The sequence below is a fragment of the Aspergillus mulundensis genome, assembly GCF_003369625.1.
Source record: "Aspergillus mulundensis strain DSM 5745 chromosome Unknown scaffold_1, whole genome shotgun sequence".
In the NCBI taxonomy this organism is placed as follows: domain Eukaryota; kingdom Fungi; phylum Ascomycota; class Eurotiomycetes; order Eurotiales; family Aspergillaceae; genus Aspergillus; species Aspergillus mulundensis.
Window position 1 is genome coordinate 3,757,157 of NW_020797889.1, and position 17,260 is coordinate 3,774,416.

Consider the following 17,260-nt stretch of genomic DNA (forward strand, 5'->3'; position numbering starts at 1 on the left):
TAATCAACTCCTTCGTATATAGTCGCCCCCATTTCTCATTTGCGAGGCGATAGTCAGTGGATGGTCCGGGACCGGCGAACCGTGGAAATGACAGTGGAGAGCTCTATAAGCTGTGGCGGGTCCAAGGATCCCACCGGCCAGGGACAAGGAGCAAAGGAAGACAATAATATCACAGAGCATTATATCGGCTGAAGTGCGAGATTGCAGAACGCAGATGAAGGAACCCGATTGTTATTGAGCGAACTCGGAGCAGCTGACATGCACTTCCAGATAATCTGATACGATAGCAGCAAACATCTTGAAGACAGTTACATTTGTGCTACTTAGATCAATCTTAACTCTTTGTTATCGGCTGAAACACGGACCACAAGCTCAGCTCACTGGGAAATTGCCTCGCGACGATCGCCGCGGAGGCCGCGACTCTATCTCTCCAGCATTCCGCTTTCATCGTATGATGGCCGATGCACAGCTTGGCTCGGTGTCACTGTCAGACTCAAAATTAGAATTCGATGTCTCGATCACGCGTATCCGAGGCTATCAACGTCCAGCACGCGAGCAAGCGGCCAGGTACGCATCTACAGAGTGTAAATGCTGAAGATATCTACTGTGTAGGTAGGTACAATGAGTGCAGCCAGTGGAGTCGGCTGTGTGACTCTGAACTCCCATCACGCGCTAAGAGTACCCCGAGTAAAGACCGTCGTCGACCGTTTCCTATATTGAGGCCCATTAATATTGATATCTGATTCCGCGATCATGATTGGCACGTTCTTTTTCCTAGGCCAACTGTGGCTTTGTCTCCTTTCTCCTTTTTGCATCCTTCGCCGTGGTTTCAGATCTGTTCTTGTTTCTTATCCCCTTTTTCATCCTCATCGATTGGCCCTGAGCCTTCCCCGTGCACAGCATCTTTTGACCCCTTGAGGTAATGAGATTCCTCTCTGACATCACGGCCAATGACGCGCCTGAATCTGGCACTGGCTGGCAGATCACTCGTCGGCCTTGCTCAATTTGCCGTTGCGCGACAGGCTGGAGACCGGGCAGCTCTGGTGGGGAAACAAGTGGCTCCTTGCTAGTCGCCTCTCTTCCCCATCCCCTAACGAACACCCCTGGACAAGCTAACAGTGACGAGCACTCCGGGAATCTTAGCATGGCCATGGCTGGCCCATCAGGTCCTCTGCTCGCGTTGCCGCAAGGCTCAATTCGCGATCTAATAACGGTCGTATCCGTACTCTCTCTTCCCCCTCTTTCTCAGATCTTCCTGCGAAAGGCGAGGGATTGGACAAGACTCAAGAGACCAAGTTAAGGACACACACAGGGTATCGCAGATACCACCCGTTCCTCCCCCGTTCTTTTTAATCTACGGAGTATGCGGTTGTCTTACCTGCCCTTCCCTCGACTTGTTTGTGCGTGACTCGACTCGCGATCCTCAACCCCCACCTCAAAGGATACCCGTGGACACGGACTCGAACCACCATACTCGAAACCTCGAGCCTTCCGGTGTTGGTGCTCCCGGTGCCGCATTTCCAATGTATGTACAAAGCTACATTCTTACGTCCTTGCATGCCCTTGTGATTTCCGCCCTGTTTCAACTCGAATCTAATTAGCTCATGCGTCTCGGACTAGAAGCCGCAGCAAAGCCCTGATTAATATTCATTGCTGCTGGTCTGCTCCGTTCGAATTCCGACCGTTGCCACGTTTTCTGCTCGGCCCGCTGAAAAAGCAGCCAAGGTGCAGTCAATGGAAGCTTCATAGCACAACCGCTGAGCCCACTGTGTGCATGAGAATCAACAACTGCAAGCCTTGACTGAGAGGCGTTGTGCACTCTGATGCTCTAGCTGCAGACGCAATGGCCATGGAAGCTATGTACCAAAGCCCGCCGGCTGCGAATGCATTCCCAACGCCTTCCACAACCCCGGGACGGCCACCGTCAATCCATATACGGGGCGACTCGCTGGACTCGCCGATATCCCTCCCCAATCACATCTCTTCTCCTGGCGGACACAGTGAGTTTGACTCCATCGCCGACGAAGATGTCATTTCGCCTTTGGATCCCCGAAGATTCACACCCACTCTGCACGCCTCTCTTGTCTCTGAGATTCTTGCTTTACGGCGAGATGTGGAGAGTAAGACTAAGGCCATCGATGTCTTGGAGAACACTCTCGATGAGACTCGAACAGAGAATGAGAAGCTGACTGAACGACTGGCCAAGCACTCCAAGGAGTCTCGGTCACTGAAACACCAGTTGCAACTGCTGGAAGGCGGTAGTTCTTCGGCTCTTACGGAACTGGCAAAGGAGAGGGACAGTGCACTGGACGGGGTATCTGAATACCGCCGGAAACTCGAGCAGGCGCAGAAAAAGGCTAGGAGCCGCGAGGAAGAATTGGAAAGGACGACCCAACTATGGACCCGTGATAAAGAGGCCTGGGATGGCGAACGGAGAAATCTGGAGCGGAAAGTCCATGTGGTTGAAGGCCGTCTCAAAGTTGTCCTGAACGAAGTTGCAGCCGTTCAAGCTGCAAGCTCCCGCGAGCCTTCGCTGCACGATGCACAAGACGCACTGAAGGAGGCGTCCACAGGCAAGGACAGTGATTCAGTGAGCATGTACTCGAGCAGCCAAGGACGGTACCGAACCAGCATCACGAGTTTGAGTAGTGCCGCTAGCGATGACAATCATGGGCTCACTGACGGGCGTTATTCCGTCATGAGCGCTGCCGGCATGCTAGGCTCACAGACGAACCTTGCAGACGAGTTAGCGTTTGATGAAGACGATGAGTTTGACCTTGATGATGATGATATGCCTCAATCCCCCGAAGCGCTCCCCGAAGAACGCCCTGTTTCGGTCCATTCGCAAATGTCCCATACAATGAGTAGTAAAGCACGAAAAATACTTGGGCTTTCGCTCGACGAGAGAATGGACAGCTTCGCTGCGAAGACCGAGGAGCCTCCAGAGACTAGGAGTCATCCGTTGGATCATGCTCCGCCTGTCAAATACCAAGATACGGGTGTTCAATACTCTCCTCCTGCTTCTCCAGTTCTATCTCCAATAGCGGATAAGTTGGTTGAAGCGAGCGTGGGGACTGAGAATGACAAGATGTCTCTATACCAAACAAAGGAGAGCAGTACATCGACTTTGACCATCGATATGGTTTCAGCCTCCGCTCAGACTGTCGATAGTCTTCCCACCCCTCCATGGACGCCGAGGGTCGATGCACCACCAGAATCGCCAATTGTCGAGCAGGTCGCCATGGTATCAGCTTCTGTTCAGACGGACACCCATGCCGAGGTTGAGGCCGAGACTAAGCCTCCAGTGGAGGACAAGCCAGCAAGCATTGAGATTCCAATGATCACAATTCAGCCTCCCGTATCCGAACCTTCTTCTCCTCGAGGAAGTGTAGTCCTACCACCTCGAACCAAGAGTATATCCTGCCAGGCCGACATCAAGCCAATCAACGAAACTCGCACGACTGGTATCCAAACTGAGCCCATCCGCATTGATCAACGGCCCGTCAAGCTTCCAGCAAGCTTGCTCCCATCCGCGATTCCAGATTTCCCGCTGAGCACGGCCACACTAGGCCACGCTGTTCAACCATACCGCGCGCCTTCCCCGAATACGGTCAATGGCCAGAGAAAGGTGCCGCCTCTCGTGGTGGAGACGCCAGCTGATCTGACCGCGCCGAGCAAGTTCGGTCATATTCAGGCTTACCCAGGGAACAACGATAATGGTCCCTTATCAGGCGATTCCAAGGCCAATTTGAGGCGACCTTTGCGATCCAGTAGTCTCTTTGCTGGGTTTGAACAGACAAGCGATGATGAAGGTGTGGCCGCAAGGGACGTTTTCACCGACGATGAGTTGCTCAACCGGCCTTTCGCATCATACAAGGTGCGGCGGGGCAAGCTTGTCTCCGCGAGTGAACGCCGCCGCAGTCTGGAGGAGGCCATGCTGCCGGATCTGACTGAGGATCTCGACTCGGAATCTCGCTTTGAGGCAGGAATCGGCAGTGAATACACAAGCCCGCCAGGATCATCTTGGTCGCGGTTTGGGGCTTCAGGACCTCGACAGCATGATATACGCAAAGCCGCAATGATCACAAGCGGAGCAGCAACACATATGAGGCGAGCGCGTAGCCCGAGCGAGCCGAGTATCGACAGTGGCAGTGGTAGCAATGCGTCTAGCGTGGCGCCCCCGTTCCCTGTCCCGATCCGACTCAGCTCGAGGAAGTTTCCTCAGACTGGAAGCGAGGGACGACAGAGCCCAACACCCTCGTCGCGGAATTTCTCTGATCGCCCACGCCCAAGCATCGTTCGTCGTCCTACGCTGCGACGTGTCCGCTCTGCGGCCACAATGTCTCAGACGGATCAAACGAGCCGGCCGACAACCCGATCATCTCCCGCCATGTCAATGTCTTCGTACAGCCACGATAGCCCTCGCCATCCTCCCATGCCATTTGATGATATCACGACGCCTCGGGATCGACGAAGCTCTAATGCACGCGGCTCTCGCCGACCAAGTACGTCGCAGCAGCTGACACACGAACGACAAGAATCCACGACGTCGGTCCAGCCTACTAGTGTGGTCGATGCCATCGCCCAAACCATGGTCGGCGAGTGGATGTGGAAGTATGTTCGCCGAAGGCGGTCATTTGGCGGAGACAAGGACAACTGGGAAGGCCGCAACGCTGAAGAGGTCTCTGCCAGCATCACCAATAGTGGAGTAAGACACAAGCGATGGGTTTGGCTCGCGCCGTACGAAAGAGCGGTAATGTGGAGCAGCAAGCAGCCAACCACTGGGCCTGCCCTGCTAGGCAAGAGTGGTAGGAAGTGTAAGTACCTGGTTCTTCGCCAGAGGGTTCCAGATGCTAATCTAGACAGTGATCATCCAATCTGTCCTCGACGTCAAGGATGACAATCCGTTGCCCAAGGGCTTCACTGGCCCGGTCCAGTTCAACCGCTCTATTCTAATCCTAACGCCTCAGCGAGCCCTCAAGTTTACGGCCACCAGCATCGAGCGTCACTATATCTGGCTAACAGCCTTGTCATTCCTAAGCCACTCCGCAATAGGTCTTCAAGACCTTTCCTCCCTCCCACCAGTGCCGCAAGAGGAGTATGCCCGCCCTGCTCCCACAGCAACCCTCCGCCGCAATCCTATTCGCGACTCGATCCGAATCGCCAAGGGCCGCCCACGCCCTTTCCCTAAGGGCAAGGGGAAGCGGGCCTTCACCCATCCAGAGCCCGTCCCTGAACTACCCGCAGATTTCGACGCCGAAGTCCGAGCATCCGAAGACGCAGCTGCTCCGCCAACAGTGCCGCGCTTCTCGAACCACTCCCGCAAGCGCAGCAATACCGCGCCGAGGATGCCAATACCAAATATCCGCAGCTTCTCAAGCAACAATACTGCGCCTTCGATGCGAAGTTCGTCCGATGCAGCAGCGGCGCCGTCTGTACCCTCGCATGGCCTGAATAGCGTGCGGAGTAGCTTCAGCCACCGAGGGTCGGAAACGAGTAGTGTGCGGACGGGCAACTTCTTTGATGCCATTGGCACCGTGCGTATGGAGGCCTTCATTGACCAGACCGAGTCGAACCGCTACCGAGCTGGGAACCCGCGTCGCCATACGCGCAAGGCGTCAACCCCCTGGAGTATGAACCAGGGATACCCTGAATTGGAGTCTCCGTTTGAAGAGGTTCATGAGGACCCATTCCACGGATTCTAGCCTGCCTTAGCCCAGGGGCTTTCAATTCTCTTTCCATTGCATTTTGTTCTTTCCCCGGAGTTGTGTTTACATTGATACCATCTAAGCGAATTGTTCGGGACTGCATACGGAGTGTATATATTACATCTACATAAGTTAATAATCTATTTACTATCTGACATCCTTGTAGTGGACATGCATGCGCGATATATTGAGGTAGTCTCAGTCAAGATAACTCTATCAACGAGAAGAACAATATGCGATTCCATTTCTAACATGGTAAACAAACAACGAACAATAAACAAAATCTGGTATAGTATGAATCCTCAACCCTCTTCAAAAGCCTCTGCATCCACAAGATGTAAATCTCAACTCCCTCCCAAGACAACAAACAGTATATATGCATCTTATCTCATATCGGCCGAGAAATCACAGCTTCGCGCCCTCCTTCACATCTCCAATCTTCAGCTTCGGCGAGTACTTCTTCAGGACACCGTCATTGTGGTACTATAGACAGAGGAGAAAACAAGTCAGCCAATCACTCATGTCAGTGTCACGCCATGCCAAACACCGCACGTGAGTTTGCGGAGAACGCAAGAGATGCGGGGATAGGAGTCGTACCTTCCAGAACTGCTTCGAGGCATCCTTCCCCGCGACACGCTTCAGGATCTTCGCGCCGCCGGGGTGCTCGTCGACGAAGTTTGTGACGTCGTAGACGGAGTTGTCGACGATGATGTACAGGCCCTGGTCGGGGGTGTTGTGCTTGGCGACGTCGGCGGGGGTGAATGTCTTGCTCATTTTGGACTGTTTTTTCTATTCTTCGCCGAGGCTGGAATATGGAGTTTCTGGATTCGTTCTGAATTTGAGACCTTGACTGTACAAATGGTATAGGAGCACGCTGGGTATTTAGAAGTAGATGGGGATGACGGGGAAGATGCGGGATGGCAGGCTGGACCGACCGTTGGCTGGAGTCGAACCTCGGCTTATGGATTCCGGACATGAGCCGCGGTCGATTTGTTTTATGGGGATCGTGATTGGTTTGGGAAGCGGATTTTATGAAATTTATGGGGACCTTGCTTTATGTTCCTTATATTAATGGACTATGAGTTATGAGTGTGCCATCTACATTTACTAGATATTATACACAGGAAATACATGAATCAATCACGGCTCTTCTCCCCTGCCGCCCCCTGTCCCTTAGGCTTCTTCTCTGTGCCTAGCGTATCGAGATCCTTCTTCTTGTAGTAATGCGGTGCAACCTCGACCAGCCACTCCGCCTGCAAAGGCATGTTACTGCGCATGTACTCCTTACTCGTAAGGACCAGCTCGAAATAGATCACCCACCGCGGGTTGACCTCGAACAACGTACTCGACGGATGTAGGTACACCGTTTGTCCTGTCTTTATGGTGCGATAGCTGTCGCCGCCGCGCTGGAGACGCGCTGCGTTCGGGAAGAAGCCGGCAGTGATGGCCTTTTGAATCGGGACGATGTTGTTTGAGCCGCAAGAGCTGACGGTTACCTCGACGCGGTCACAGAGTTTAGCGAGTTGATCGCGCACGTCGCGTGCTCGGGTTAAACTGCGCTGTTGGAGAAAGTTTTCCTTCGCCCATACGTAGCTGAAGTCGGAGTCCACCCATTGGTTCCAGATGTTGAGGAGGGTTAGGTGATCGCCGCCGTCTTTGATGGTGAATCGATTGCGAGCGCTGTCCGCATGGATCTTCTTGTCCTTTGGTCGGAAGAAGAGTGCGCTGGCTTCGCCGAGCATAGAAACAATAGATAGAACTTCTTCCACGCAGCCTTGACTGTCTGCGGCCAAGATTGCCTTGGCCAGCATCGGGTCTGTTGGGAATTCAGCCATCTGCCGCCCGATTTTGGTAAGTTCTCCACGATCATTCAGTGCTCCTAGCGCATAGAGCTGCTCCAATGCTCGAATAATTGTCTCTGCCGGTGGAGGATCCATAAAGTCGAATTCGAGCAGCTGGTCTATTCCCAGCGATTTCAGCATGAGAATCACGCTGCTCAAGTTCGTCCGCTGAATCTCAGGCGTCGTGCTCTCTTCCAATTCATTGTAGTACGCCCACTTGGTATACAAGCGGAAGCATTTTCCTGGCCCGACGCGACCAGCTCGACCCGCTCGTTGGTTTGCTGATGCTCGCGAGCAGGGCGTCACTACTAAGCTCTCCATGCCGGTCCTGGGGTTGAAGACGTTTTCCTTGACAAAGCCAGGGTCAATGACATAAACAATCCCGTCAATCGTCAAACTAGTCTCCGCGATATTAGTAGCCAACACCACCTTCCGCGCTTTTGGTGGTGTCGGCTCGAAGATCTTGGCCTGTAGATCAGACGGTAGATTGGCGTAGATTGGACATATGATCATTTCAGGTATCTTATTCCCGAGCTTTCTTGCAGTCTCCTGTAAACTCTGCTCAGCCGCCTCGATTTCTTCCTGACCAGTGAAGAAAACGAGGATATCACCCGGCCCTTGGGAGACGTGAATCTGAAAGACTGTTGTGATAGCAGCAGCAAGGTAGTTGGCTTCGGGTTGTTGCGTATAATGAATGTCGACATTGTACATGCGTCCAGGAATATTGAAGATTGGCGCGTTATCAAAATAGCTTTGGAATTTCTGCGCATCCATAGTCGCAGAAGAAATCAGTAGCTTTAAATCCGGGCGCGCTTTTGCGATATCCTTCAAAAGTCCACAAGCAATATCTGTCGGCACTGTACGCTCGTGTGCTTCATCAATCATTAGGGCTGAATACTGTCCCAGATCCGGCTCTGTAAGAAGCTCACGCAACAACATACCGTCCGTCATATACTTCAGCACCGTTTTGTCGCTAGTGTTATCTTCGAATCGAATTGAGTATCCAACTTCATTGCCTAGCTTGACACCCATCTCTTCTGCAACGCGTGAGGCCACACTCATGGCTGCGACTCGTCGTGGCTGCGTGCAGCCAACCTTCATCCCGTTCTTCGTGTATCCTGCCTCATGGAGGTACTGCGGAAGCTGCGTCGTCTTTCCAGAACCCGTTTCTCCGACGATAATCAGCACCTGATGATCTTGAACTGCTTGAATGATCTGATCACGGAACTGATAGATCGGCAGCTTTTTCCGGGTGTCTTCGATACTTTGTGCCTTCTGCTCAGCCTGGTCAAGCTTCTCCTGCAGCATCCGTTGCTCCTGGGTCATCATCTTGCGCGTACCCTTCATCTGGGCGTCTGCGATGAAGTTGATCTTCTGCGTGTCATCAAAGACATACTCGTAGTCGCCCTCATCCACGAACTCAGCCCGGTTTATCTGAGCTTTCGCCTTTGCAGATTGCTCCAACTCCCATTCCTCGTGCTCAGTAACGAACTTCTCCTGGCCCATTTCATCACGGTCCACGTATCGCTTGTAGAGAGCATCCTCTTTTTTCTTTCGATCAATCTTGCCCTTCTCCGTTATATAGTCCTCCGGCATCATATATCCGTCGCGATGATCGTCAATGCGTAGTCTCTCTTCCGCAACGCGCAGCACCTCCCGATTGCGCGCAAACTCGTCCTTCTCCTTCCGCGTCAGATTCGGATTCTCGCGCAATTCCTGCGTCTCCTCCGCAACCTGCCTTCTTAATAGAGCTAGCCGTTCTGTTTCACGTTTCTTAAGATACTCCTGTCTCGATCTCAGCCTGAGATCTGGCATAGCAGCCGCCCGGGCCTTGGAATCATCTGCCAATGCTCGTCGCCTAGCCGCCTCACTATCCTTCGTCCGGTCCTCCACGATCTTCTTCGACCGCTTGTCATCCTTGTTCGCCAGCCGCTTCGCCAACGCATCGCGCTCCTCGAGGTCTCGTTTTCGGTCACGCTCTTTTCGTTCTTCGGGGTCCAGATCCGCCGAACTCGCTCTTGGACGCGGTGATGCAGAACCATCGTCTAGCCTCGCTCTCTTTGCCGGCGACTCCTCAAACTCCTCTTCAGCATCCTGCAGTTCCTCCTCTTCCAAAACCTCCTCGTCACCCCACCGGTCTTCGAAATCATCAACGTCGCGCCGCCTCAACTTCTTTGACCGATGCCGGTCCCGGCTATGCTCGCGGTCCCTCTTCCGACTCTCATCCTTCTCCCAGCGACCACCGCGACTCTTACTATCCCTGTCCTCGTCACGCTCTTTATCGCGTCTCCTTCGGTCACTTTCTTTTCTATCGGATTCGACATTTCTCGGCCCCAGAGAACTCCCGCTTCCACTCGCAGCTTCATCATCAATCTCATCCATATTCAGGAGACAATATCTTTTCTTCTCTTTCGCCGCTGCACTAGCTTTCGCGTTTCGACTCCCGCTGCTGGTCCCAGCGGTGGTAATTGTGGTAGTTGCAGACTTCCCAACTCGTTTATAAAGCTCCGAGCAAAACGAACTGACCTCGTCTGCACCGGCATCCAGAAAAGGCGCTATCTTATCTTGCAGCGACGAAGACGATTTTGCGGATGTCGCGGTGGCGAGAATGAAGTCGACGACGGTAGGGTCCGACGCATTCGCTAGGCGAAGGAGGGAATCGGAGACGAAAGTGCGATGGTCCATTTTGCGATAGGCTTAATAGCCAATGTGCCAAAGAAGGATTTTAGATCAGAAGAGGTATTTGAACACAGGTTGTTCTTTGCGGACTAGATCTGGTGGCTGTCAGTAGAAAAAGCGCATTGTCGTCTGGCGAAGCCAACTATTGTGAGTGGTCTAGTAGTTGATATAGACTAGCATGAGTAAAGATGGCGATTAGACCATTCAACCTGGGCCCAGGGACAACTGGGTGGTGCTCCGAAAGTAATGAGGTTTGCGGCCGAGTCGGGGAGAGAAACTCGCCGCCTTCTACTACTCCGACGCCAAGAAATTAGCCAGTCAGTGACAACAGAGCTTTCAGGACAATTCAGTCTCAAGGACGATATGCACTAGGACCGCGATTCAAATCTGAATGCCTGAGTTGGGCAGGGATCTTGCCAAGCGTGTCCGATGCGTTATTGTGTCTACGCAGTTGATAATGGACCTTGATTGTGGAGATCCCCCGTTTCTAGATCTCCGAAACCAAGACCATAACAAGTAACAACAATGGACCCTCAGGAAGTGGTCATATCCGCATTGAAAGAGAGAAACATACCGCCGAAACGTGACGAAATTACATCGGCTTTTCGAAATGAGATCAACGGCGTCGGCAATACGGAATGGGTACAGGAACACCTCACCCCGGACACGCTTCTGTCGCAAGAGGAATTGAGACTGTATGCTCTGCACTCTGTACCTGTTAACTGGGATGCTCATATGCTCATTTTGGAACGCTCACATAGGTACTCCAAGCTAGAAGAATCAGGTGCTTTGCCTGCTCTTTTCTCTGATGCGAACTTCGATTCCACTCGACCTTTCCTAGACGATGACCTCCAAAGGGCAATTGAAGCGCTTAACACGTCCACGGCAAATATACAGAGGCAGATAGACATATTGACATCCCAATATGAAATCTTGCACCGGCAACATAAGCGGGGCGACGACCAAGCATCCAAGCAAAACAGAGAGGTGGAACGGTTACGGCGGAAACATGAGGCAGCGACGCAGAATACGGCTGCTGCGGTAATATTCTCATGATGGGGAGTGTAATGAGCTATCGCTAAGAGTCTCACAGATAAGCGAAATGGTGCATGAACTGGAGGTCAGCCTCAAGAATGAATCAGAGAAGTCGACTATGGACGGCAAGAAGATACTTTCTGCTTTGACGGTGCGGTTGAAAGATAACGACAAACTATTATCAGATATCGAGGCGCTTGCATCTGGAGTAAAGTCCTTTGACGGCGACGCCTCTACTATGAAGCGGACAACGGAACTGAGCAGTATCCTGTCCAAATATGTCGCGGAAGAGATATACTGCAGACTTGATCGCTTGTACCTGGAGAAACTCCTCGATGGTAGCAAATCAGTCTCCGATGTCCCAACGGACAAGGACACTGAGACTGTAGCTGGCCTGGAACAAGAGACGGATTCTCTCTATCCCGAAATCGACATCCTGGCCGAAATGTCCACTAAGCAACAATTTGTGGAGCCTATACTACGACAGCTCCGGAATCACCATGGCCAGCTGCGCATAGCCTCTCATCAAAAACTTGACCTTGTAAGCATGCTTTTCCCTTGTCTGCCTTGCCTTGGCCTAATGCGTATTGCTAGATCCTCAAGATGGTCATGGATATGACTACATCTACAGAAAATCTGATCACAGCCCTTCAAGACCGCGAGTCTCTCTGCGCCACCCTCGAGGCTTTTGCATCTGCATATCGGTCTGAGGTGGGTGATCAGATCTTGGACTCGAATAGCTCAAGACGAGAAACAATGAGAAGGTTTTCCACACAACCCACATCCATGTCGGTTCAGCCCGGGAGACAGTTGGGTCATTTCCCTGAATGCGAGGCCTTAAGTGGGCTCTTGCGCCGCTTAGGTCTGTCATTCGAGGCTGTCTTCCAAGCTGAACAAGCCGAGGGTGGGATACAAACCTTGATCACGGAACGACAGCACATGCTCGACGGACTGCACAACTATGGCATTGCCAGTGACTCACCACTAGCGGTTGAGCTGCTACCAACAGATCGGGCAACCAGGCTTGTTTATTCCGCTCTTGAAGCCGATTCTTTGTTTACAACCTCTTTGTCGAGCATGGAGCACGAGAGGAGCCTCTCAGAGCTCGAGTCCAAGCTCAGCCGTATCCAGAAAGGGATCGAGAGACTCAATTATGATGTTGTTTACCAGCGAAACAAGAATAAGGAAAGTTTCCTAGAGAGATGGGGGTAGGACAAAATCGTGGCCGTGCTAAAGCGTCGGGTCTCCTTCATGGCGTCAGCACTGGGTAGTATATTCGCCGGCTTGGAGCAAGCTGTTGTCTCTATCCAACGTCGCTGCCTAGTGGATTAGTTCAACTTTCTGTCATACCTGATTTCTTCAGAAACCAACACTGCGCGATGCATATCATTCGCTGGTTTGGTTGTGGCTGGTGGCCTGGCATGTGGGCATCCCATTCAGGTATGAATAGCCATTGGAAGGTAACCAATATCAACCGAAACTCGGTCTAAGCAGAGCCGCGGTGGCGAAGATGTGTCCCCTCCCATGGGAAGGCTACGGAGTACGTCTGCGGCTCTTTCTCTTCTCAGACTGCGGGTGTGGGAGTTTTTCTGTATTCTGGGGTAACCCTGCCGCAAATTCCATACAAAACAGAGACCCATCCGATAGATACCAATAGATTCTCGTCAAGCCGAACAAGCTTGAGCTAGACTCCAGTGACGGCAGCCAAACAATCTCACCATTATCGCGTATAGATGTGCTCTGACCCTGGACTGCGGCGCACAGCCACCGAAGCCCCCGCCACATCCTGTTTTAGACACAAGATCCAATCATCCAACAAATACACGCGCAGTCCTTCAACAGCCTTGTCTACAGAGCACAGAGATGACATTTTTATCTGCATCTGTGGCCGGTGAAATGACATGCGTCTTGTGTTCGGCTCGTCCCGCTATCGCAGTCGCCACCCAGTACCGTATGGCAACCAGCGAGGCACTGCACCATAGTAGTCGCATGAACTTTTCAAGTCTCTGTTTTGAATTCAGTCATGGAGACACGGCAATAATAGGTTATCACGACATCTTCAGTTTCAGGTTCAGTGCCACTATCTCACGTTGAAAAGGGGAGGTCTTCCTTCATTGTTAGCCAAGTCACCTGCTCTTTGTCCGACCCGGCGCTCATGAAACCTGCCCGGCTGACTTGAGGAAGCCATGGAGGAGTCTAACCCAGTGACCGAATCGCAAAGAAAGCAATGAATGCCGAAGATTCTTCTCGTAAATAAAGGTAGGGATGACCGAAGTAGATGCAAGCTGAACGACTGGGATGGGGGTGGGCTGTGCGAGAGGATCTAGGGCTGTTTTCTGCTAGCATTTACGTAGTAGGATCTTCTCCCTGCTCCTAGTTCTTCAGCCTTGTCGGCCTGCTAGTGGTGCATGCTAGGCTGCAGTGCTATTTGATGTTAGGCAGGTACCCGGATCCTAGCAGGCCTGTTCCTGGGGCTTCAGATTACGTGCATCCTGGTTGTCTTTCTGTAAGGCATCTTTCTTTGATCTTTTGAAACAGCCATTCCTGAACAGATATAAAGACGACTTTGTTCACCTCTTCCACTGATATATATACATACCTTTGTAAGTACACGACAGAGAAAGACCTCTGACTGCTTCTCATATCCTGATACAAAATCAGGCGCTTGCCTTTGAACCCATGACGTTGACCACATGTTCTTCATTCATGACTGCGCTTTGAAGGAGGTTCTTGTCGTCACAGAATAAACATTTCAAGGTATTCTTCCTCTTTTTAGTTGCTATTATGTGGTATATTTGTCTTTTCCTGTTGTTAGCCCTTTGTCCGGGGATTGGTCTGGGCCAAGAACGAGTATACCTCAAACAAGCAATACAACTGTTTGCCAATATTTGTACTCGAGACCTCCTTACCTGCCAGGACTCAGTGCGGATTGCAGAAGATATTTCCATCTGGCGTTGGGACTGCATAGTGTTCAGCCTCGCCTGGAGACCTTGCCGGGAAACCGAACTGCACCTGTTTGATATACAACCGCTGACGTACATTCTGCAATGGAGATTCGAACACGAAAAATCATTCGCCGGTACGTGACCAAAGACGGCGGGGGAATATTCAGGCGCCCAAAAGTCCTGGAACGAGACGAATACTACTACAATCGCCATGCTCAACGTACACGTTCCGAGGAGAGCCACTCACCATCATATCGCATAATCGAGACAAGGGAGCCTTTGCGATCGAGGTCAAGCCCCAGCCCTCTGCGGAGACGAGATACCTCGCCAATCAGGAGCAAGCCGTTCATAATGCGCATGCCGTATACTATCAGACGGGTTACCCGAAGGGCAGACGAATATGAGCCTAAACAAAGAGGTCGGGATAGGTCCCCTCGCACATTCGTCGTGGATCCTCCTCCAGAGACACCGTACGCTTGGCCCAAAAGCGAAAGGCGAAGGTCTCCCTCGCCCAATATCCGGTACATTTCACCAAGAAGAAAGCCTACTCTTCGAAGGGTCTCACCCAGAAGACCATCTCCTCGAAGACCGGCCCCCCCTCCCCTGAGAAGAGAGACTGAAACAACTGTGGTTGTTGAGAATACCCCTAGAGAGTCGCGCTCGCTGGAACGCCGCAAAGGGCCCAGGCCACCACGCGAGCGGACGCCGGTAGTTGAGCGCGAGCCGGTCAGGCGAAGACCGGCTGCCGTGGAGATTCACCAATCACCAGAAAGAAGACGAGAGCACAGTGGAAGCACTGGACGACGTCAAGTCCGATTTGCAGAGGACATCAATCGGGAAGATTTCGAAAACCGAGCCCGAAAGAACGAGGAATATTCGCTATCTGAAAGCGATATTGACTATCGAGACGAAACCCGGCGTCGCATTCATGAGCGCAGAGTACGTAGGGACCTCGATGACACACCTAGGCACCGGTACGTGTCGCCAGAGAGAAGGACGTACAGGATCACCGATTTACCGCGCCCTTCTGTCAGATCGAGTCGTCTTCGGCCTCAGATTATCCAAGATGGAAACCGCGAGATCTCAGAAGATGGTGATCGCATCTATGCCGAGGCACGCAGAAGGAGAGAGCAAGAGCGAAGACAGCTCCGCGAAGTCGTGCCACATTCGAGTTCGCGATGGAGACGCCACCTCGACGGGATCCGGGACTTCAGCTCTGACGATGATGAGTATTACTCTCGCGGCATCGGCTCTCGTCGATATGGCCGCCGCTGGCTTTGAGGGAGCACAACATTGGCTCTGGTTTAGTATGATGTGTATTTTCCTAGTTGATCAATGTCCTGTCGTTCACCGGTTTCTTTCGGTTGGGTTGGATTTTGAAGCGGCGCTTGGAAAGGACGGAGTCTGGTTATAGGTTACCAAGGTTATTTATAGGTGTAGTCAACTTCGACAAACTGGGGTATTTCTGGAAGCAAATGGCATGCATGAAGATTATGTCTGTTCCTGCACCCCTTTCACATGAATTCGAGCACTAAGAAACCTTGGTAGCCATGCAGGAGGACGGATGGAACCGTAGTGACGGTCGCAGCTAAGAAAGGCGCCGGGAAAATAGCAGGCTAGTGCCCGATCAGCCAAAGCCCACGAGGGCTTCATCTCAACAAAGATCTCAGTCTCCATGATGATACCTACTAGCTCACATTTACCGAAGGCTCGTGATGCAACCTGCCGACGAGGCGACAATTCTGCGCAACAGAAACTAATCTAAACCAACCGTTTGGCTTGTTTGCCTGCCTCTGGAATCTCTGGGCAGGTGCTACTGCTCGCAGCCTCATCGTGGGTGGTGTGGTGCTTCGTTGGTGAATCGCTGGCCTCACTAACGACGGTATCTCAGTGGCTTTGGAAATCGAACCAAAACGACACTCACGAAATTTCGAAGCCGATGGATCGATTCCTCTGAGTCTCATCTTCCCCCACCCCGCCTCAAGCCCCGTCACTCCACGCCGCTTCTCGCTTCTCAACTTGGCTTGACTACGACGTGCGCGAAACAAAAGCCGGGCGCAGTCCGACCATGCTCTTGTCATCTACGTTGCGCGGTACATCTATCAATACAGACGTACGTTTCGCGCCTCTATACCTATTCCGTCCACCGATTGCAGCCAGTCGCAATGAACAGTGGGGGCGCCGAGGGAGAGGATCAGCCTGCAGTTGATAATGCAAAGGCTCCGCAGGTGCTTGGGTTACTGCCCTTGCCTGACGAAGCAAAGAATGACCCAACTTTCCACCGCATACACATAAGCACCATCAAGCCAGAGAATGCTATGGAACTATTGTGTGCGGCCGTGGACACCCTCGAAGCCATATCAACGACACGCACACTAGCCAACAATGAACTTGGTACAAGGAACGAATTATCAAGCGGCGAGAACACACCGACGCGGGTGGACGAGTTGCATTTCCACCCTCACGGCCACGATATCATGCAACAGTCTCTTCTCTGCAAGCGATTTATCTCCAAGCGAGAGCCACCAATAACGCTCAAGGAGTACCTCACGCGATTCCATCGTTACTGTCCTTTATCTACAGGAGTGTACATCGCGACCAGCCTGTACATCACCCGACTAGCCATTGTTGACCCGGTCATATCAGTGAACCGGAAGAATATGCATCGCCTGGTGCTGGCTGGGCTGCGCGTCGCGATGAAGACTGTTGAGGATCTTGTCTATTCGCATGATCGAGTTGCTAGGGTCGGGGGGGTCACAAGTACGGAACTCACGCGACTGGAGATCAGCTTCTGTTTTCTAACGGATTTCGACCTACGTGTCGACGAACAAACACTGGATAATCAGGCCGGAACCCTGCAATGGTACATGGAACACCCTATCTGATCAGGGCTGTAGGCTTGAGCTAGCACAGTTTGCGGATCGTTCCTAGTACGATAGGTAAGACCTCAGAGATAACTCCAATACTTGCTATCATCAGCAGGCCGGTCGACCTGAGTTTGGCGTTGTTTTCGTCACGTTGAACTTCATATTGATATCATTTAGTCCCCTGG

The 17,260-nt window shown here is 52.2% G+C and overlaps 6 protein-coding genes across 6 annotated transcripts; 4 read left to right on the plus strand and 2 right to left on the minus strand.

Moving 5' to 3' along the window:
* Positions 1 to 1,843: 1,843 nt before the first annotated feature.
* Positions 1,844 to 5,705, plus strand: DSM5745_02649 (putative nuclear migration protein; the record flags this gene model as incomplete). Its single annotated transcript, XM_026744665.1, has 2 exons — positions 1,844 to 4,817; positions 4,867 to 5,705. The coding sequence occupies 2 exons, from the start codon at positions 1,844 to 1,846 to the stop codon at positions 5,703 to 5,705; spliced, it is 3,813 nt and encodes a 1,270-aa protein (XP_026607828.1).
* A 408-nt stretch (positions 5,706 to 6,113) lies between these two features.
* Positions 6,114 to 6,482, minus strand: DSM5745_02650 (cytochrome b5-like heme/steroid binding domain-containing protein; the record flags this gene model as incomplete). Its single annotated transcript, XM_026744666.1, has 2 exons — positions 6,114 to 6,191; positions 6,306 to 6,482. 2 exons carry the CDS (start codon positions 6,480 to 6,482, stop codon positions 6,114 to 6,116), a joined length of 255 nt encoding a protein of 84 aa, XP_026607829.1.
* Positions 6,483 to 6,844: 362 nt separating this feature from the next.
* DSM5745_02651 (putative mRNA splicing factor RNA helicase (Cdc28)) lies at positions 6,845 to 10,234 on the minus strand (the record flags this gene model as incomplete). The annotated part of the gene is made up of 1 exon (XM_026744667.1): positions 6,845 to 10,234. One exon carries the CDS (start codon positions 10,232 to 10,234, stop codon positions 6,845 to 6,847), a length of 3,390 nt encoding a protein of 1,129 aa, XP_026607830.1.
* A 519-nt stretch (positions 10,235 to 10,753) lies between these two features.
* Positions 10,754 to 12,475, plus strand: DSM5745_02652 (uncharacterized protein; the record flags this gene model as incomplete). Its single annotated transcript, XM_026744668.1, has 3 exons — positions 10,754 to 11,269; positions 11,322 to 11,804; positions 11,858 to 12,475. The coding sequence occupies 3 exons, from the start codon at positions 10,754 to 10,756 to the stop codon at positions 12,473 to 12,475; spliced, it is 1,617 nt and encodes a 538-aa protein (XP_026607831.1).
* A 1,835-nt stretch (positions 12,476 to 14,310) lies between these two features.
* Positions 14,311 to 15,489, plus strand: DSM5745_02653 (putative RNA binding protein; the record flags this gene model as incomplete). The annotated part of the gene is made up of 1 exon (XM_026744669.1): positions 14,311 to 15,489. The coding sequence occupies one exon, from the start codon at positions 14,311 to 14,313 to the stop codon at positions 15,487 to 15,489; it is 1,179 nt and encodes a 392-aa protein (XP_026607832.1).
* An 884-nt stretch (positions 15,490 to 16,373) lies between these two features.
* Positions 16,374 to 17,093, plus strand: DSM5745_02654 (putative cyclin-dependent protein kinase complex component; the record flags this gene model as incomplete). The annotated part of the gene is made up of 1 exon (XM_026744670.1): positions 16,374 to 17,093. One exon carries the CDS (start codon positions 16,374 to 16,376, stop codon positions 17,091 to 17,093), a length of 720 nt encoding a protein of 239 aa, XP_026607833.1.
* Positions 17,094 to 17,260: the final 167 nt, after the last annotated feature.